General features: G+C 41.0%; 1 protein-coding gene across 6 annotated transcripts in view; it reads right to left on the bottom strand.

Moving 5' to 3' along the window:
- MARK3 (microtubule affinity regulating kinase 3) overlaps positions 1–4,985 on the bottom strand; it is a 42,393-nt gene extending 37,408 nt beyond the window's left edge. For 4 of the 6 annotated variants that reach the window (XM_075193254.1, XM_075193253.1, XM_075193255.1 and 1 more), the window contains exons 1-2: positions 4,451–4,983; positions 99–290 (exon numbers count right to left, since the gene is read on the bottom strand). In XM_075193254.1, the coding sequence (XP_075049355.1) occupies positions 99–290; positions 4,451–4,501 (243 nt within the window). In that variant the 5' untranslated portion in view covers positions 4,502–4,983. Of the gene's footprint in view, positions 1–98; positions 291–4,450 lie in introns of all 6 variants that reach the window. The other 2 variants (XM_075193257.1, XM_075193252.1) reach the window with 2 other exon arrangements.
- Positions 4,986–23,098: the final 18,113 nt, after the last annotated feature.

Genomic DNA, 23,098 nt, shown 5'->3' with positions numbered 1-23,098 from the left:
ACTCTATGTTATATAACGCTCCATGCACTGGGGAGAAAAGTGAAACACCAAGGAGAGTACAAACTGCTGCCTATATCTTTCACATGCTGCAGTTTTACCTCTCTGCCAGTAAGGATGTGCCGGGCCAGTTTCACTTTAGCAAAGTTGCCTTTGCCGATTGTTTTAAGAAGTCTGTAGTTCCCAATATGTGGCTGCTCGTCAGCACAAGAGGCTATTGAATTCCTGTTTCGAGCTCCAGAACGGCCGGAACGGGAAGGGACATCTTGCCGTCCGTCTCCATGAGAAGTATGCTGTAACAAAAAATAAATAAAATGAAACATAAGCTTTTAGCACATTAATCTTAGACGCCAAATAATAAAGAGTTTTTAGTGCTCTGACTGCCTACAGGTTGTTTCCCCCCAGCAAACCTCATCTCCCGCATGTACCCAGCTTGAAGAACAAAGGCATATAGGAAGAGGCACCTAAAAATGAAATATTAGATTGGCCAATACTTTATTTGCCATGAATGTTCTACACAAAAGGTTACCCAAACACAGCCATAAAAGTCTGATTCATGAAAAGTTGCTTATTTTTTTTTTGCTTTAAGTCAACTGTAATAAATAAAAAAGGGCAAAGTTGAAGTACAATAAGGGAACACCTAAACACAGGTTTAGCCATGTTTTGGAGTGCGGAAAAGGACTTGTTATATTGATAACAATGACAAGAGCGGTATACACACACACAGGTTTTTACAAACACCAGACTGACCGCAGATGCAATTGTCTTTTAACATCTGCAGCGAGTATAGTTCATAATTGGGTATTTGCAGTCACAAAACCAGTCATTACAAATAAACTAAAATACGCATTTATTACAGTTACATTATGGAGTATTAAGACTGTAGAAGATTGGAAAGGCTGTTTATTTCTGTACTAGATAATATACCTTAAATAAAGAGTGTATATTTAATTAAATCTGCAAAGCATGCAGTTTTCTCCATCTAAAAATAATGCTTGGCCATTGCACCCTTCAGAATACGAAAAGTTGCTGGCTTTTAAACGTAATCTAATGTAAGAGATTCTGTACATATTGGTAAATTCAAGTAATGGAACATAGCCAATGACGACAAATTATGTTTAGTTGACCTTTTGGTCCTACATCGGTACCCTTCTGGGTATTCTCTAAAATGGGAAGTGTGTATTTTGCCATGTGCACATCTACAGCATGGAGCTTTTTGAGTGGTGCTGCGGAGGAACCTCATTGTAAGACTAAAGAGATTTTTACCTCTCTTTTGGACAAGCACTATTCAACTCCATCTCTACATGACACAGCAAATTCCTTATTTTAAAAGCTTCACTGCATATCTTTGATTACAATTAGGCTCCATTTATATATACATTGTATAATGCCTTTGCAATATGTTGGTAATTATGACTGGACTGTGGTAGAGAGGACCATTGCTTACGAATTAGGTTGTTTCAAGTGACGTCAAAGTAGGCTCCCACAATAGGTAAGGGAAGACATATATACTGTATACTAGTCTGGAAAGTCAATAATCTGGCAATACAACATGGTACACAACTTCTTATACCATTTTTTTTATGGATAAACATGCATATATAGTACATACACAATATTACAAAACTAAAGATTAATCTTAAAGTACAGCAAACAAGTGCTCTGCTTGCTACAAGAAACCATTTCAAAAGTCGACTTAGACTTTTACAACAAAGCAGACCCAAAATCACCCGTGTGTGGCCCAGAAACAAGCAGTTCTGCATGAAGAAAGAGTGATTATATTAGGTAACAACAAAAGAAAATCTAGCAGCTCCGTCCTTTTGGCGCTCAATTCACCTATCCAATTAGCCATGTGTGACCAGCATGATATCAAAGTGCACTTGTCGTCTGGAAATCACATCTAATAGTTAACTATAGGTCAAACTCGCTTTTTTGTTCCTCAAAGCGTTTACTTTTATCAGTCAGTATGCAAACAAGAAGGGAGGAGAGAGATTCAGGAGTACTCTGGTAGTACAAAAAGATGGTGCTTGAGTAAAGGACAGAAGTAACTATTGCAGCCCCTTCCTGTGTAAAAAAAAACAAAAACTGTCCTATCAACACATCTAAGGTTTCAAAAACCGCAAAACATGAGTAATGGGAAATAGCCTCATTTTAATTTTGAATCCGTTGTCCAAGAGAAAATATTTATATTATCTCTAATCCCAAAAAATAATGACTGTATTTTACATTTCACCATTACAGAGTGTACATGAATAGTGAATAAAAAAAAAAGAAGCAATCTTCATAATACCCTCCAACCAACTTCCTGTGATCCGATCTGTGTGAACAGGAGAGGTAGTCACCACCCAAAAGTCTGTATCGTCTTTACTCTAATGATTCTATTTGTTTCTACTGAATATCAATCTCTGTCTGCCAGTGGCTCGGTGAAAAGGTTTATTCCATTTAAGAATGTGTCTCTATTATGGTTGACAATCACTATTGTGCAGCAAATTCCAAGCTGAAGCTCATGTTCACTATTTGTCTGGCTATGTATAATATACAAGGTTACAAAAAGCAGGGGGAGATTATCAAAGCAGTGCCTACTTCAGTCTGTGGGATGCATAACTGACATCGTCATCTGCAAAGCTCTCCCCACAAAGCACTGACGCATTTCCTGACAGCCAGCTCAAGACAGGCATTGTAACCAGAGATTCTACAACAGACCTAAACATATAATCCAGTACCAGGTATCAGTACTGCAGAGGTTTGTTTTCTCATTTTTTATAAAAGTATAAACGACGATGGAATCAAAAACAGACAACCAGTAACATTTTCAAAATACCACAGAAGTCTAATAGATTCAACATAGAATTGTTTTGCAGGACTCTTCAGTGTCAGCTATCACACAGCATGTGCGATTTCTACAATAAGACATATTGTGATAACAAAAGGAACCCTTTTCAAGTGAAAGTATATAAAATCTTGTACATGTAAAAGAAAAATGTATAACTCCAGACGACATATGCAACGCCTTACAGTATGAAAAACTGAGTTAAGTAGGAATAAGATCCATGTCCTGAAGAAGTTAGAACAAAAAACTACAAAGGCAAAACCATCACACAACAGTTGAACAAGCAAAAATTGTAGCATTAATGGGAAATATGCATTTGAGAACGAGTTCTGTTTGAAAAGCCAGTACAATGTACATATAAAAGTACAACACTAAAGACAAGATTGAAGGACTATCAAAAACAGTGGCCATACACTGACAAGGGACATAGAAGCGCATAAATGGTCAAATTATCAAAGTGATGCACAACAATGAAAGCAACCAATTAAATCAGCATATTTAGGCACAAAACAAAGATATCCGATCACCACTACATTTAGGCACAAGCATCAATGCAGTTATATTTTTGGGATGCTGTCTTAAATGTAACAGAAGACAAAACACATACCCAAATTTTCTATTGTAGTGTGCACTGAAAACCTGGTATTTTACAAATACATATGGAAGTAAAATGAAAGAACCTGATTTTATGTAAATATTTAATTGTATTACTATCAAGCAACCATCATGTACGAAAATATATACAATGATAAACTCCATATGTCTGCAGTGCATCACTACATGCAATATCATTATGTAAAATCAGAGCAGTCATCACAGCCACCCTCCCATGGACTGGTCAATAGGAAGCTGCTTGCAACAATTTATAGTACATGAACTACAGGCATGACACTGGAATTTCAGTGTGCCATGGTTTCCACCAGCAAAAAGGAATCACTGAAAGATGGTACATGCATGTGAATTGACACAAGTCATCATATATAACAGAAAATGCAGCAAAGTCACATAAAAAAAAAACCCTACTTGCACCACCTGATTGCCAGACAGCATTTTAACAAAAGTGTAGTAAAAAGTATTGGCCCATTATGCCACTTTGACTATCGCCATAAACTAGTGATTTGGGGAGAATCATACCCAATAAAAAGGTTTGCACATAAATAAAAAACCTTTACATAAAAAATTAGTTATAAAGTTGGATTTTATGTTATAAGAGGATGTCTGGCTATAAAATGTTTAGGTTACAAAAAAAATATATCTAAACTTGATTTGACACACAAGTGTCATTGTTCACTTAGCAGCAATGGGGTTGCTTAGACATTTCCCAAACTGACAAGGGCCCATATCCTAAAATCTAAACAATGTGACTAAACCACAAAAATTTTGGGACCACAAAGAAGGGGGTGAGACACAATATTCCCATCTTCTCCAAATGACCATAAAATATTCACCTGGTACTAAAGTCCTCATGATTAGCTAAATAATAAATTATTATTTCAGGAGGGGATGTTTTGTACCCACAACAAACAAGGAAAACCAGTCAAGCACTTGGGGAGGGGGAGGAGGGGGCTGCTGCCCACTGGGGGGCACAGGGGATGCCCAAATGAAGGATATCCATCCACTTACGTTTTCTGTGTCCCGTTCATTCACCGTGGGCAGAGGAGTCCGAGTGGACATTGTATCCCCTTGTGAGCACCCTGTACTGTAGGAAGAGATGGGGCGATGGGGAGGGGGTGATAGTGGTTACAGTCAGATCCCCCAATGTGTAGCTTGAGCCGCCGCCGTCCGTCACCGCAGCAGACAAGCTCTGGGCTCCCAGGGGCTCATTATTTACACACAGCTGCGGGTGCCTAGGCTCAGATAACTGTCTCCATCAGCCAGATATAACCGGGTAGAGGAGGTCACACAGGCCCCGGGTGAGAGGAGATGTCACTGGGGCGAGGCTCCCAGGCTATGGCAGCCTGACACAGGGGCGGGTCACAGGCTACGCCGCCGTCGCTGTATACCGTGCCCGGCTCTCGCTTCCTGGACTCTCTCTCTCTTAACATTTGGGGGGCGGTTTCCAGTGTAATTTCCACCCCCCTACAAGACCGCTCTGCCCCCTCCGTGCTCCTACTATACCATCCAAGATGGCCGACCCGCTTCCTCCGGACGGATCCTAATAGCCTAGCCCTACAGTCGCCGGAAGTGACGTCGACGGTGTCCGCAGCGCTGATTGGGCGGGAGGGAGCACGGGCTAGTTGTTGTTGCTAAGGGCGACTTAGGTCTCAGTGTCTGTAGAGTAGGGTGTAAGTGCCTGGGACTGTCCTGTTCTGCAGACAGTGCAGGCATAGTGACATGGAGGCTTTATATCCAACTAGCCCATGTATTTGTACTGACAGGGCATGCTGGGGCTTGTAGTTCATGCAGAGTGTAAACTCATATTTGCCCACTCTCCTGGAATGTATGGAGAGATTCCCATATTTTGGGTAGGTCTCCCAGGCTCTGGGGAGAACGGGCCGCTATCCCGCTTGGAATTGGGGCCTCCGTGATGCGTTTCATTGTGAATCGCGTCACTTTGGAATGCTGAGGTGAAATGGCGCAATTGCTGACCCAAAATTGTGCAGCGCCCTCCAGGAGAGTGAAAAAAAAGCACTGAAGTATGTGTAAAATAAAGGCACAGGTTGTCCACCAAAGTTTTTTTTTTTTTTTTTACCGGACAGTCCTGATTTTAGCATACTTGCCAACTCTCCCGGAATGTCCGGGAGAGTGTGGCAATATCCCAGATCTGCCCACTTCACTAGGAAGTACGGGCAGAATTAGCTCCAAAACGCCGCGATTCCCGGTGAATCGTGGTGTTTAGCCCCGCCCCCCGCTGTCAAATGACGCGTTTGCGTCACGGGAGGCGGGTCCAAAATGACGCAAATTTTGGAGCCCCGCCCCCATCACACCCACCTCTCCCAGGAACCAACTTTGTCAAGTTGGTAAGTATAGTTTTTAGCCTGTATGTCTTCTCGTGAAGTCCTTATTCAGAAATGCTAGCATTTGAGGACAACAGATAGGGCACCATTTTTTGTTTCACCCTATCTATAATGGGGTTAACGCCTGTAAACCCCACCGGTGATAAGACTCACCCATTTTATTTAAGAAGGATCCCTGCAGTACATGTATCACCACAATTTTTCTATCACCATCTCAGGGTCGCAATAGCAGAAAAAGATAAAAGGATGCTTTTTGCTGAGATGGGCAATAGTCGGCCAGACTAGGGTTGGTTCAGACCCTTCACCTGTAGCCTCAGCTCCTTCCTGCTTTATTGTTAGAGTTGTTTGTTATAACTTGTAACACTTGTTTAAAATGCCTGTTGATATGCTATTACAGATATGTGTTTCTTTTTTTTTTTTTTTTATTAAATGTATTGTTTTAATTTTTGACTAAGATTAAGGGTAGATACGTAGCCTTTTGAAGGTTAGAGGGCTTTTCTATGCAGCCACTGGTGTGTATCAGGTTCGCTATTACTGATTTAAATAAAGCATTTTTTTTTCAAATGATAATTCTTTCAAAAATATTTTCTTTTGTCGCTCAGTGGAACTGAAAGCCCAAGTCTGAGGCATGTGTGAAATGGATAGCCGGGTCATGCATGTGCACATCCCCTGAGACCGACCACAGCCAGTATACTCAGCAATCTCGGCAAGATTTTATTGTTAAATCATGGCAATAGGTGTTTTTTTCAAAAACCAGTTCTATAACCATGTCTTCGACTCGTCATTATCAGACAGGTACAGTTCGCCTAAATCTGTCACACATCGTGGTTTCCCTACCACTAGGGAGCTGCATTCCCTCTGGTTTTCTGCTACTCTTTGTGACAGAAAATAAAATGTTATGTTATATCACTTTGTCAGCTTTCAAAATAAAAGATTTTAACTCTAGTACGACACCTGTAAAGAGGTCTGAAAACAGAACATATTTCCAGCAGTGACACCATACCCACTCCTGTTTCTTTTTTTACTAATGTTGCATTACATTTTTACAAAGGCTTCTTGCTCCGTTAATCGCTTTGGGAAAGCCTAAAGTGACCTCAGAATGCCAGCAGAAAACACATGTGAAACGTTTTTATGTTTGAAATTAGTTTTCATTTGTATTTTTACATGCATTTGTTAATGCAAAAAGGCTAGTGGACACTAGGCCTCAGGTTTCTCAGAGCAAGCTATGGGTTGAGGTTGATAGTGCAACTTAGTTTGTGTCACGATATGACTTGGGGATGCCGCTGACTGGTATTGACTCTACTAGGCAGGAAGACGCGGAGTCTAACGTACCCCCGGTATTCACCAGGGACCCCCGCAAGGAGGTATGGGCTTGGCTGCGTGGGGCACGCAGGTCGCGGTCCTTCAAGCTAGTTAACAATGCAGCGGGAGTTTGCAAGAGTAGTCGTACGGTCCGGGTCGTAGCCAAACGGGAGCGCGGTACACAAGGGTGATCCAGGAGAATGGTCGAGAGGATAGCCAAGGGTCAGAGTCCAGTAAACGTAGAAGCTAAATCGTGGAACAGAGAATGGTCAGAAACAAGCCGGAAATCAAACAAAAAAGGAAGCTGGAATATGGGAACAGGATACAACGCTGGAGAAAGGTGAAACCAATAATCTGGTACTGAGGAGACAAATGAGGGGCTCTATATAGTAGGGCACTAGCCCTGAATGGTACTGTGGCGGTCAGGTGCTTCCTGACCGCCGATGAAACGGAGAAAATGCGTCCCGCTGCCTAGCAACGGGACGCGCGCACTGCACATGCGCAGCTGCGAACTCTGAAGTAGGTCCCGTTGCTAGGCAACAGGACGGGTGTCCGGCGGCCCGGTCAGGCGTCCGCTCCCGACATCTAGCATGGTGTGAGAGCGGCGCCTGACAGTTTGTTTTCCATCACCAGTCAACCCCACCAGATATGATTTATGTCTCCTTACTACCCCCCCCCCCCCCCCCCAACATCTCCTAAAACAAAGAGGGATGGAAGAAGGGCTAAAAAATTGTAGACAACTATATACTGGCTTTATCAAAGTTGTCACCAGATGGACAGGTGTTTCATTATTAAAGAATATTTCCACCCATAGTGAATATTTAAAATCAATTGCTTCATCCCCCGACAACTAGCAGAACAACAGGGGTTCAGAGTGCAGGTCTGCTCCCAATCTGGTGGTACTCACCTCAGTGCCTCTTGGAGAATTCTGCAACAGCAGCAAGATAAGTTTGAGACACTTCAGGTGTTGAGAATACGAATTGGATGTCTGAGCAGTCGGCCAATGAATGGGCTGTCGACGCAAGGTGTCGGCAGCGCTGAAACGTAAAATCCCCTGCACCTTGAAGAAGTGGAACAATGTGTTGCAGATGTGCCAGTAAGGTGAGTATTGCCATGAACAGCAGGATTCCCGGACTTCACACCTCTGCCGTTCTGCCGAGACATTAAATGTTGCTTTCACAAAACAGTTTATAATTGTGGAAAGCTGTGATGGAAAAATTATACATTTTATGACCAATTCACATTACAGGAAAGGGTCTTTCTTGAAATTGGCGATTAGTCGTAAAAATATAGACATATTGACCAATTTAATGATCGAGTTGATGAATTCGCAACTTGGCAAAATAATCTCACCTTAAGTTGCATCTTTACAGTTGTGTTAAATCTGGCCATAACGATATGTAAACCCCCTGTCTGATAATGATTGCTCTGAAAGGAGTGTAAAATTAATCACGCAGAATAAATATATCCGCTACTCTCCGTTCACTTAGGAGAGGGATTTGTAAGATACATGCCCAGTAATAAATGAGTATTTCAGAGGGGATGTTTTGTACCAACAACAAACAAGGAAAACCAGACAACCACTTGGGGAGGAGGAGGGGGCTCCTGCCCACTGGGTGCACAGGGGATGTCCAAATGAAGGATATTCATCCACTTACGTGCCCTGTTCATTCACCATGGGTAGAGGGGTCCGAGTGGACATTGTATCCCCTTTATGCCAATGAACGCCAATGCATGCAATTCAAGTCCGAACACATGGCACTTACAAATGCTTACAACTTGAAGAGCGGAAAGGGGTTGGGAAGGGGTGGAATAACATAGACAATGTACAGTAATGGTGTGCCAAGGGCATGCCTACGCAGATGCACCCTTAGGGTCTCCATAATTGTTCCAAGGCACCCCTAAGTCAAAATAACTACCAAGTAGCCCCCTACCTTGCTTACCACTGGCCCTGGCCGCGGCACCCCTGTGAAATCGCCGTGGCACCCAGGGAGCCACGGCACACAGTTTTGGAACCACTGGATTATATAGTTAAGAGTTGTTACTTTACTTTTTTAAAAATTGTATTTTAATGTGCTCTGATGTATACTACAGTCTGTGCTGCCTGTCTGCATATGGCAAGTAAAGTTTAGGTAGAGTGTACTTCCGCCCAGGTTCAAATCGAAACGCATCTTGAGATTCGTTTGCATTTGAATGTGGTCAGAACTGCATTCCAGTTATGTGCTCTTTATTTAAAATGTAAGTTTCGTGCATGTTGCATCGAAACATGAATCAAGCCCTCAGTGTTTTAGGTGCCCCCAAATGTTGGCGCTCTAGACCGTTGCCTAGGTTCCCTAGTAGTAGCGCTGGCCCTGCTCACTGGTCTCCAGAACTGATATTATGTAAAGCAGCGAGCCAGGAGTGAGCACTGCGCAGCACAGTAGTTACTGCCCAAATAAAGCTAGTTGGCATGGTAGCCATTCTCCTGACCAAACCTTTCATTTTTTCTAAATCTGCCCCCTGGTGATACATCCTCGTTAAAGATGACATCGCTCAGACACAGGTACTCTTGTTTTATTCAAGGAGCATTGTTTTTCAAAAGATATGTTCCAGGGTAGTGTCTATTTAATTAAGCAGAATGTTGTAATTACAAATGGTTTAATTGTCTTTGTGATTCCATGGTGAAACCAGTTTCAATTATGTCAGTTTCATTGGTTTCCGCATGCAATGGGTATGTGTAAGATAGGGATTCCAGTATAATGGGATTAGCAAGGTGTTGCTGCAGCTGGAATCACTTGTTGTTATACTCCCTGACACTTGATACAATTAAAGGTGACATCTAGGATATGAACAACTATTATAGTTTGGAAAATTCCAGCTCTCAATTGCAACGTGGGACTTGTGACGAGCTGATTTCAAGTTGTATAATATGGACACATATTTCAACTCCCAAGTATTTTTCACAATTGCACTTGGCCTGATTTATTTTAGGGCATCTACCACCTTGGAAATTATTCCTCTAAGACCTAGGTTCCCAAACTGTGCGCCGCGGGTCCCAGGGGTGCCGCGGCGCTGTCACAAGCGTGCCGTGGACAGGAAGAGAAAAAAAAACTTACCAGCGGCGCCCAGGACCCAGCATCCTCCTCCCTCCTCGCTTCTCACTGAATGTCGGGCGTGACATCATCCTGCACTTGGCAGAGCGTAAATTACACCCAGATTCAAATTGAAACACGTCTTCAGAATGACTTCGATCTGAATGCGGTCGGAACTATGCTTAAGTTCTGTGCTCATTTTTTAAATGCAAACTGCGTGCAGGTTGCGTCCGAACATGTGAATCAGGCCCAAAATGTCACAAAATCAAAGTACAACACTCCAAAGGTAGACCCTTTTTGTTCCACAAATTGATAACAAAAAGGAAAACAGAGAGTTGTGCAGAAGTACCTAATAGGAATTTAATAATAAAATCTCAGAAATCTGTACAAGATGCATGTATCACATACAAAAAGCCACCTAATTGTGGTATGGCATAAACTGTGTATACACTAGCTCTTCTAAAATAAAATAAAGATTCTGGTAAATCTCAATTAAAAACAAATCACATGACCTCATAAACATGTATATGCATACATATATTGTGATGTAACCCAATATATCTATCTATCACCAGCTGGTAAATATAATTGGGATATCCAAAACTTTTTGATCCTGCAGGATATAAAGAAAGCAGAGAAATTCTCTCTTCAGATGATTAAATAAAAATAAACTATTACATGTACATGCGGAATTTTCCTTTTTGGAGTTTTGATCTTCAAAAACTGTCCTTATAAGGATCAAATATAGAAGATATCCAGTAAGCAGACAAATAAAGATAATTGGATATTATTGGTGATCAACAAATTGAAGTCTCTTGAAGTCTCATTTACTCTTGATAAGTAAATGTTGTAGTAGTGCAGAAATTTTATATATTTTTCCCTATATGTATGCTGAATTGCTACCGTTTGTAAAATTTCACCTCGCTTTGTTTAATGCTGATCTCCAAAATTAATACAGAACCTTTTAAATTAATATTTAACCCCCAAATTATTGTGTAACAGACCTAGTTGCGTAGAGCATCCAATGTCGCTCTACAATTTATCCGCAGTGGCTTGAATGTAGAAAGGGACTTGAGTGCCCTACCACATTCCTTGTACATGTTCAAGAGCTGTACAAGGTCAACAAAATCTGCTAAAAATATCATTACAAGTTATATGCCTCTCTGTAGAACTAAGGGTGTACAGCAGAATGTGTGGAGTAACATTGTTGCAACAAAGTGGAAACAAATAACAATCTGCCTGGATTGTTCTGTTATAGTGAGTAAGAAAGAGAGGGTGATGTGAATGCCCAGACTGCTATCTATTTAGACTCATGTCTAATAAAATCTCCAGATCAAAAGTAAATAGGTTAAAAAACAGGGTTGTTAAAGTGCTTTTTAACAGAAAAGTTAACATTAATAATTTCCAAATAATTACTGTACGTAAATGGGGAGTTATATTTTAATACAAGCTAAATAAAGCGATTTAGCCACTTAGCTAAATATCAATATTTGCAGATGAGAGAGCATGTCTTTATGTAATTTACCCTTTTCATATTATAAATATATTGTGCAGGATACAAAATTGTCTTTTAGGTGCTTTATGTTATTTTGTTAATGTTTATGTTTTATAAAAATACATAATAAACATGATTTATATAAGAGGGCTTTAAATCTAAATACCATTACCATTTTGCTCCCTGAGTCAGTAACAGCTACAATGGTGATATGAGAATGGTAACATGAGAGGATTATCTGGTCAGTAATTACCATGGTTAATATGTTGCTTTTCAGTACATTGTACCATCTCAAAGACTAAGGACTTTTAATAATCTTATATATTAAAATCATTGGTCTGTTTGTTTGTTTGTCTGTCCGGTTATGCATTCGGACAGCCTTGCACCAATTGGGATGAAACCAAGGCGAGGTGGTCCAGTTTGATCCTGGCCAGGTTTTAAGGGGGTTAGGATCCCGGTCGGACTTCCCGTTGCTATACATTGGGCAGAACTTTGACCCGAGGAGCCTGTTCTGAGCCTTACACTGGATGGATTTGGGCGAAAACATTGGATCCCAGATGACATGCTATGAGGTTGAGGTCCCAGTCGGACCTCTCGTTGGTTTATGCTGGGGAGAATTTTGACTGGGGGAGCCTGTTCTGGCCCTTCCACTAGATGGATCTGGATGAAAACTTCACAAAGGGGTGGTAATTGGTCTGGGATGCCTAAAGGAGTGGTCGGACCTCCGGTTGGTGTACATTGGGCAGAACCTTGACACAGGGCCTTCCACTGGATGGATTTGTATGGCAGCTGCTAATAATTTTTAAAATGTTGACAGTTACATCCAATTCATTGATAACTTAATAACTTGAAGATTTAAATCCGGGCAATGCCAGGTACTTCTGCAAGTTGGAAATAAATCACTAGTTTGATTTATCATATTGATTAACAGAGATCAGATATTACTTTCTTTAGCTAATACACCAGCACAAAACATTTTTTTCAATTAATAAAGTGATGCCTCTTTTGCTTACACAAGCTACCATAAATGTTTGATTAGTGCATTATGAACGCACACATTGTCAGGTTAATCATTATTAAATCTACCAGCAAACTAGGAACCACTCATTAAGACCAGGAAGCAGGAAGAAAAATTGCATGTGTTTAATTATGTCACAAACCTTTTTTTGCCTTCTCAACCCATCCCCAATCAAGCTGTCTCGGTCCGCTGTCATTGGGCAGCACTCCAGTAAATCCAGTCGCTATAAATACTTCCCATACCATTTCAGAAATTAAAATGTTTGGCGTCTATATCTATTGTTCTCTGTTATCAGCAAAGGCTCCCTGTGATTTCTGGCTTACTGACAGGAAGCTTGACGTGCATAGGGAAAAAAATCACAAGTGTAAAGCTGTAATTCAGAGCATCGGTTTGGGACATGCAACGCCTTATAATTTTTTAACTACACATGTTTTAGACTCTAAGCACACAATTACACACAGTATAGAGATTCCTGGTTTATGGTTTTGATGCAACAGAGGAAAATAAAAAACATGTATTCTTTGTGTCACATGTGCTAAAAGGCTTAACTGAAACTCACTGTCTTGTTTTGATTCTTTAGAATGATACCCATCTTTCTTTCCACATTCAGAGGCCTTTATTTTATTACCTTGTATATGCCCTTCCCAGAACTCTTACAATATGCAATGCATTTTGATTTGTATTTGTATTTCCTCCTGTGCTTTTTAGCCACTTCTTTTTATGATAAGTGTTGTTTACGTTCCTTGAGCTGGAATATAAATCACTGATGTTCTTTGAATACAATTGCATCCAATGTAGAGAGCACAATGGAGCTATGTCTATACCAGAGCAGCAAAAAAATAAAATAAAGAAACAACTCATAATATAAATACATGGCTGAAAAGCACAGAGGAAAGCTAGAGGGATAAAACAATCTATTTAGTAAAGGTTGCAAGAGTGCATTTACACACTGATAAATTAAAGTCATCTGACGGTGAACAGTATCAGGTGCCTGATGCCTGCCAACTCTACAACAAAGTCTGTGAGTCACTTGCATACCTCCCCTGTGTCCCGAATAAGGATGGATTGTCCCGATTTCAGGGCTCTGTCCCACCATCCCAATCAGGACAGTTCTGTCCCTATCGGGCCAGAAAGTTCGGACATATGTCCCATCTGCATAGCAGAGCAGGCATCAATGGGTGTCACAAGCACGTGCCACAGGGGTGCATGGCATCATGGCATTGAAAAGGTGTTTTCCGGGCAAGAGGACAGGGGGCAGCACAGAGCATCTGATCCGGAGAAAGGATATGTTCGTGACACGTGCTCTTCTCCTGCACATGCTACTGTTTCATGGGGGCGTGAGCACTTTTTATCGATTCTTCAACTTGAAAAGTTGGAAGGTATACTCTTTGGTTCTTACGAATAATAAAAATGCAACCAGTGCAGCCAATGACAGCACTGGTTGCTTGTAATATGTGTACTCCGGCAGGTAGGAGAGAATAGGCCTGGACTATCTGCTATTTGGGACCCAGGGTATGATTATCCGAAAAGCTTCAACATTGTATAATGCAGGCCTGGACAAATTTATCCAAAACTATTTTGAAGCAAACAAGTTGTGAGCTTCACAACATATTTTTAGAGATGTGATATTGTGGAAATCACATCAGTGTCAGAGTGGGGCATGAAGGGCTCACCGGGGGACTGCAACACTATGGGCCCACCAGAGGGGGTGTGGCCAGCCAACAAAGAGGCGAGACCAGACACTAGAGGGGGAGTGGTCAGCCTACAAAGGAAAGCTAGCACTATAGTGTAGTATATAAAGAATGTAGTGTGTATATAAAGAGTACACAGTCTTGACCTGCCCCTTAGATTGGGCAGAACAGTCACCAAAAATCGTGATTGTCCCGCTAGACCCAGAACATTTGACAGACTGTGACTACCTGTTCTTGTCACCACCTGTGGCTGCTGGTTTCTTAGTTGCGGCTTGTCTGGATCCTGGAATGTTGGGAGCCCTACTTGGGGGAAAAATGGGTACATTTAGAAAATTCCAACCAGCCCCGGCGTTAAATCAGTAGGACCCACAATTAATACTTAGGCCTTCCTCCAGCCCCAACATTAAAGTAATAGTATTCCCATTTAATAAATAAACCTATTTCCCTCCCTCCAGACAGCCCCAGCAATAAATTAATAGCATTTATGTATAATAAATATACCTATTTCCCGCAACCGTCACTGGCATTAAATAATTCATATTCACATTTAATAAATAGAGCTCATGCTCCTCAAACTCAGCCCCACATTCAATTAATAGCCCCCAACCCCCCCATCTTAAATTAATAGTCCCCACTATAAAATTAAATTGCCCCACCATCACCCCACAAACAAAATAGCACCCATTGGTTAGCCACCACCTACCACACACACATTACATTGCCACAAGCCCGCTGTGCCATCACACACACACATTACTGTGCCCCTTCATCACCATCCTGTGCCTCCTTATGATCACACTGCGCCCTCTATGCTGCTTTTGCTCCCCCCCTTTTCTTGGCCCCCCTTCATCACACTCTGCCATGCTGCTCTGGCCCCTCTTCACACTCTGCCATGCTGCTTTGGCCCCTCTTCACACTCTGCAATGCTGCTTTGGCCTCCCTTCACACTCTGCCATGCTACTTTGGCCCCCCTTCACTCTCTGCCATGCTGCTTTGGCCCCCCTTCACTCTCTGCCATGCTGTCTGTGCTCCTTCTCACACTCTGCCATGCTGTCTGTGCTCCTTCTCACACTCTGCCATGCTGCTTTGGCCCCCCTTCACTCTCTGCCATGGTGCCTTTGCCCCTTCTCACTCTCTGCCATGCTGTCTGTGCTCCTTCTCACACTCTGCCATGCTGCTTTGGCCCCCTTCACTCTCTGCCATGCTGCCTTTGCCCCTTCTCACTCTCTGCCATGATGCCTTTACTCCCCCTTGCTTCCATTCTTACACTTACCTTTTCCATCGGCTTCTTTCTTCTCTTCTTCTGTCTTCTCTCTTCTTGCCGACTCCTCTCTGCGCCACTCCTCACTGAACGTCGGGCGTGATGACCTCACGCCCAACATTTAGTGAGAACAGGGCAGAGAGGAGTTGGGGAGCGCTGCGGTCATGTGAATATTTTTTTTTTTTTTTTTTTTTTAAGTTACCCGCTCCCTCCAGTAACGAAGAGGGCAGTCAACCGGGGAAAAGCCCGGACCCCGGCGGTCCAGTCCGACCCTGTCACACATATTATATTAACCCGCTGCAAGCAGGATTGGGCTGCACTGCTGGGTGATCCGCAGTTGACAGACTGCTGCGCTGCCCTCTGGTGTGACAAAATGGTAACTATTGAATGCGGTGTGCCAAGTCAGTATGGAAAAGATGGATCAGACTAGCAAGGGCCTGGTACACAAGCATACAATGAAGCACCAAGAAACCAGAACACACCTGGAGGTGCCGCATGCCCACCAATAAACATCAGACAGGGTGCAGCTGGTTACCAGCCCAGTAAGTGAAGAGTGGACACCAGTGACAGCATGTGACACGTATCAGCCTGTGTTCCCTTCACAGGTTCCCCTACCTCTTAGATTGTAAGCTCATTTGGTCAGGATAATCTTTACCGTCTGTTTCATTTCACTGTATGTTATTTATATCATGATCTGCTCAATGTACATCACTGACTTCTATGTTAGTACTTTATAAATTAAAGATGATAATTATAATTAAATTAAAAATATTCATATATGAAATATGTGTGCTCACAAAAGATTTCAAGCCCTTTGCCCAATAGTTATTTGTGAAGCTCCTCATTAAGGCCTCTAAACGTGATCTTACAGTAAACAGAACAGGACAGGAGAGCCCACTAACAGGATTGCAGTTATTTCCAGGAGATGTGAATTTGCCCAGGTCTCCAGGGAATTTTGGAAGCCAGACATCATCTATAAATGGGGATTTCCAGGTAAACTCGGGGTAAATTTATCAAGCTGCGGGTTTGAAAAAGTGGAGATGTTGCCTATAGCAACCAATCAGATTCTAGATATAATTTATTTAGTACATTCTACAAAATGACAGCTAGAATCTGCTGGGTTTCTATAGGCAACATCTCCACTTTTTCCAATCTGCAGCTTGATAGACGTATCCCCTGATGTCATGGGGCAGCCACTTGGCAACAATGTTCTCCCCGGATGAGGGAATAAAATTTCTTCAGAGATGGAACATTTTTCCTCTGCAGGCTGGCAAAGCCAATTGACCAAAGCAATTTTTCTTTCATTCGATACAGCTAGTCCATCATTTTGACAGATGTTCTTACCAAAATAGTTATATAAGATTTTATTTGCAACAAATCTGTAAGTAAACTGAAGGAGGTCACCCTATATTTTTGGGGCATTGGGAGCAAACATCTATCTCTACGGGACCCCTTCCAGTGCTGGTCACATTCATTTTTTTTAATGGCAGTGCCATATTCGGATGTTTAGGGCAACTTGCTTATGTGGCGATATTGGCAGTGTAAGAGGGCACTATAATTCATATGCTTTTGTGCTAAGTTCTGCAATGTTGATGTCATTCTGTAAAAAAAAATCTCTGTATTGAGTGTCTAGGTATAAATGGGTATTGTTTCATAATTTGCTATTTTCAGAATTAAGTCAGTAATTTCAATATCACAAAGAAGGGGTCATGGGAATATAGGAAATGCATTTTGCTGCATTAAAATCCCTACAATTCTCAGACAAACACGATCCATTATCCGTTGTGTGGTGTATAGCCCCTAGACACATACTGGAGTAACAACATTATTTCGTAGATTTCTTTTGTCTTGAGTAAAGAGATAGCAAGGTCCACAAGCTGCATTACCTGATACTTATAGGCACCTTCAACATTATACCTTAGTAGTTAACTCAAACACAAACCAGATCCAAGCCAGAAACCATTTGGTTAATACTTATTAGAAAGGGGTCATTAGTGGAGACTTAATTTGAGATCATAACTTCATCATCACCATTTATTTATATAGCGCCACTGATTCCACAGCGCTGTACAGAGAACTCATTCACATCAGTCCCTGCCCCATTGGAGCTTACAGTCTAAATTCCCTAACATACATAGACAGACAGAGCCTAGGGTCAATTTTGATAGCAGCCAATTAATTTACCAGTATGTTTTTGGAGTGGGGGAGGAAACCAGAGCACCCAGAGGAAACCCATGCAAACACAGGGAGAACATACAAACTCCACACAGATAAGGTCATGGTCGGGAATTGAACTCATGACCCCAGCGCTGTGAGGCAGAAGTGCTAACCATTTAGCCACCGTGCTGTATGTTCTTGTGAACAGATATTCACCACTGAAGGGCACTCAACAAAGGGTACTCACAGGAAGCTTCTCAACACATGTGTCTCACATGTGTTTTTTGTCTCATGTGCATGGATATACTATTATTATTATTATCTGTTATTTAGATAACGTGCACTTACTATGCAGCTCTGTACACAGAAGACATTATAGTATAAACAACTTATATACAATGATGTGAAAGAGAAGCTAATGATGGCCCTGACCAATCTAAGAGATTTAGGGAACACTTGATACATTAAGTAGCGTAATAACAATTGTAGATGCTGGTCGGGAAAGTGTGTGTGGTTATTGTAAGGCCTTAGCATTATCAGACACCGAAAATAAAGCAAGTATTGTCGACTGGCATTTCTGTGTAGATATCGGTGATGTGTCACGGTTGGGACAAGGAGAGACAGCAGAAGATGAAGACATGAAACTTGAACTAGTCACTGTAGAAATCTTAAAACAGTCATCTATTGTCAATCGTTCCTTCCTCTTTATCTTACCTGATCCTCCGTCCTCTTCTGGTTCTGACGAAGGCCTTTGCGTTCATGCTGCATGGTTACTGCCAGCTTGGAGTATCTGTATGTAGCTTGGTGTTTTAGTATCATATTGCTGCAGGAAACATAGCCAGGACTTATGTTCCTCATGTACAGTGGCAGCCGGTGTCACCAAGGAGGTAATGGAGATTACCAAATGAGGAACCGAAATGGCAACAGCAATGACCATTAACATTAATGACAGTTGAACTCACTGAGTCCAGCAGCTGAACTGAGACGGAAATCGGTAGATAATCTAAACTACCTGGTCCTTGGTGTAGTTACACTTTTTGGCACACTTTGAAATTTACCAGTTTTAAAAAAAAAAAAATGACTTTTTTAAAATTTGTGAGAAGATGATTTTGTGGGCACAGAGCTGATCTAATCTGCAGCCACAACTAACTGCTGCCCACATACCACTACAATGGATTTGATGCTGGTAGACAAATGAATTGAGAAACACTCCATGATGTGGTCTCACCACATCCCTATATGCCTAACATGGACCCCAAATGGTAGACAATCACCAACCCCAATCATGGAGACTGAATGAATCCATAATGAACTCTTGGAATTAAATGTATCAAACTGCGAGTTTCCGGCGGGTTTGAAAAGTGGAGATGTTGCCCATAGTAGAATGCACTAAATAAATGATAACTAGGGGCCTGATTCATTAAGGATCTTAACTTGAGAAACTTCTTATTTCAGTCTCCTGGACAAAACCATGTTACAATGCAAGGGGTGCAAATTAGTATTTTGTTTTTGCACATAAGTTAAATACTGCCTGTTATTTCATGTAGTACACAAATATCAACTTTAAATTTCAGTGTACAAATAAGCTATCAAGTATTTGTGTGCTACAAGAAAAAACAGTCAGTATTTAACTTATGTGCAAAACAGAATACTAATTTGCACCCCTTGCATTGTAACATGGTTTTGTCCAGGAGACTGAAATAAGAAGTTTCTCAAGTTAAGATCCTTAATGAATCAGGCCCTAGAATCTGATTGGTCACTATGGGCAACATCTCCACTTTTCAAACCTGTCGGAAACTCACAGCTTGATGCATATACCCCTTGGAGTCCTTTCAAGCAACCATTGATAACTATTTCAAACTCAACAATTCAGTAGATATTGGCATTGAAATTCATTGATGTCCATTGAAATCTGTGATTAGGGGGGAAAGTGGTAGAACTAAACTTTCATCTAAAAAAATAAAATAAGCTAAGAATACAGATCCCTATAAACAGATTGTAGAAATGGAAGTGTCTCAGAAGGGAAATTTAACCAAACAAGCCACTGGGCAACTTTTGAAACTGCAGGATGAATAAAATGACCTCAACATGTTTCACATTGAAAAAGCTTGAGTCAGACGTAAGCAGCTTTATTATACTAAAGGGAATAGGCTGATAAATTACTAGACCATAAGATTGAAATCCAGGTCTAGACTATCCTGTAGAGTTACACTGAAGGGAGTCAAATAAACAAATACAACACTGATAGGATATGCATTTGAAGATATTATTAATAATTTAAAAGACAATTCAAAAATCCCTTGGCCAACGGAGAACTTAATATTTAATTTCCTCATCTCACCTGATGTACCTCAATTCCTATATGTAGCAACCAAATCATTTTCTGGCCTTTTAAAAGTCTCTGGACCAAATGACCACTCAAATCTCTTTTACAAATCATTTTCAAAGGCTCTCATCTCACACTAGGGGGTAAATGTATCAAGCTGAGAGTTTTTAGACGGGTTTGAAAAACAAATCAGATTCTAGCTATCATTTATTTAGTACATTCTACAAAATGACAGCTAGAATGTGATTGGTTGCTATAGGCAACATCTCCACTTGACAAACTTGCAGAAAAACTCTCAGCTTGATACACTTACCCCCCAGATTTCCCTGAGAAATATTAGAAGTAATTACTATTCCAAAGGCAGGTAAAGACACATCCATATATGCAGGTTATAGACTGATTGCATTACTAATCTCAGACTTCAAAACGTATATGCCATAGATAATAGTTTACAAAGAATCATTCCAGAACTGATTCACATAAATCAAATTGGTTTTATTCATGGCAGACAAGCTATACACTCAAAGAATAATTAATTTAATTACATTGGCATCTATCTTCATTTGATCTCCTCTTATGGTCCTATCTAACCCTCTGGAAATTTGGTTTTGAAGGATTAATACTGGAAGCTAAACCGGCATTGTACCCCTTTTCCTTTGATAGGGTTTTCAACTGTGACCTCTTCATCTAAGCGCCTCTATATTACTAACAGCATTAGACAAGGGTGCCTTTCGTCCCTAAAATGTGCTCATTATCAGTGGAGTTCCTGGCAGAAGTGATTAGATCTTCTCAAGCTATTAAAGGCTATTGATCCATAGCATGCAACAAAAAATGTGCTTTACTGATGGCATGTTGTGCTCCCTAACTGGCCCTGAAACCTCTCTGGCAGGTCTTCATTGACTGCTGGACAGATCTAGTAAAATTAAATACAACCAAAACAGAGGTTCTCCATTCACTTTCCATCACCACTTCTGCAGATTGTATAACAGAGATACAAATATGCATGGGAAAGCAAATCTCTCAAATACTTGGGTAAAAAAAACTGTCTCCAAGGATTTTTACGAGATAAAAGCCCCCATCCCACTTGTACTAAACATTAATAAATAATTGTGGTCCTGGGAAATACATAACTGTTTGGGGGGCATTGCAACAGTCAAGATGTTGATCCTACCCAGGCTCGTCTATCTGTTTCGTACCATCACAATTTGAGTCCCTAAAAAATTGCATTCAGGAATGAAAATTAGTATCTCTAATTTTATATGAGGAGAGAGGAAAGCAAAAATACCTAACAGCATCTGGGAGAGTCCATGGTCGGCAGGTGGAATAGATGGCCTACATTTAGAAAGTTATGATAAAACATCAATTATTCATCATTTGAAATTCTGATCTCTCTGGTGTGAGTTCACAGGGGAACTATGGTTCATGTCTCATATAATGGAGTACACTCCATTGTCAATTAAATGCTAGAACAACAGATATCGAAAGATCCCTGGTGCTTCCTAATTTCTCAACCTCCCCAGGATATATAAAGCCAAAAACTGGTCTCCCACTTACTGGCAGCGGCTAAAGGGCTAATCGACAAAAATTGGAATCAATCAAGTCCATCTTGGCCTTTAAGAAGCACGTCTGGCATATTGCATGCATGGAGAAAATAACTTCTTTCTACACAATAAAACACATGCCTTTGATGAGATATCGGGTCTGTTACACAAAGAAGTACCCAGGTAAGCCATCCTAAATCCCCACCCCCTGAGAATTAAAGTGACGCTTCCCTTGGGTAACCTTAGCCGTTCCCTTCAAGATCCTCTGCCGAGCAGACCCAGAACCTTTATCATTGTAGCTAAAGAATCTCTTATTATACAATCCTATGTATTGTACCTTGCATCTTCCCATCCCCTTTTTATTCACTGTTATAAACATTATGCAATAATATCATGAAAATATGTTACGGTTTTGCATTATAGAAAATTGTCTATGCATTCTGGTCTCTGCCTAAGGGCGCCAAAGTATGGGTAGATGTGGAGACTCCTAGTGTTTGCACAATGATCTTTACTCCTACTATGGACACCCTGATTCCTCCACTCCAACCTAGCTATATGTTACCCAAGCATAAGTTTATCAGCTGTTTGGGATGAATTCAATAAGTAAAAAAAAAAGATTTCTATGTTTTCCCATTCCAAAATCTCTCTCTTTAAATTGTAGGCAGGAAAAAGTCCAAAACCTCCAACTTCAAAAACACAAACAGTAGATGTTGGAATTCCAAAACTGGAAGATCTGTCTATGTTCTTTAGCAAGTGTTAAACACCTTTTAAATTTCCAAATGCAGAACGTCAGAAATATCTCCAGATTAGACTTTCATTAATCACTTGCGGCCAACCTGGAACTTTGCCTGATGTATTACCTCGCCTGACCTCAGCGTTAGGCTCTGCAGATGGCAAGGTCTCCACAATTTCTAAATGGTGTACGGAATGTGTAGATCCCGTTACCAAAATCCCTCTAATTTTACGTTAGGAAAAAGACCTCAAAGTTGAGAATATATGCTCAACAATATAAGTAAAATGTCTAGGAACCACATTGTATCAGTTTATAAAAGACTTACTCAGAAGAGATGTGGAAACTAGAGGAGGTTAAAAAGATGCACACAGAGATAGGGTTTCTTTGCATTGTCTATGAAATTCACCAGGGCCATCTGCAAGTGAAGTTGGCCTTGAAAGAATGGAGACATTTACACTTCATGATTTCTCTTGTTTTCATTTCATTTTAACTTCAGATCAGAAACCAAAATCTCAGTGGAAGATGCTCTTTTGATCCAGCTACCCACAGAGATCTTTAGATCTTGCATATATTAATTTCAGCCGTGTAGTAATACCAAACAGAACAATTGTTCTCTAAGGACTCTTCCTGACAAAATGACCCTATATTCACTGGACATTCCTGGAAATATTACAGATCATTCTTAGAAATCTCCGTTAAGCAGAAGTGAAAATATCTAC

The sequence above is a fragment of the Mixophyes fleayi genome, chromosome 12 (genome assembly GCF_038048845.1).
Source record: "Mixophyes fleayi isolate aMixFle1 chromosome 12, aMixFle1.hap1, whole genome shotgun sequence".
Taxonomy (NCBI): domain Eukaryota; kingdom Metazoa; phylum Chordata; class Amphibia; order Anura; family Limnodynastidae; genus Mixophyes; species Mixophyes fleayi.
The sequence above is the reverse complement of the archived record's forward strand: the minus strand, read 5'-3'. Positions and strand labels throughout refer to the sequence as shown.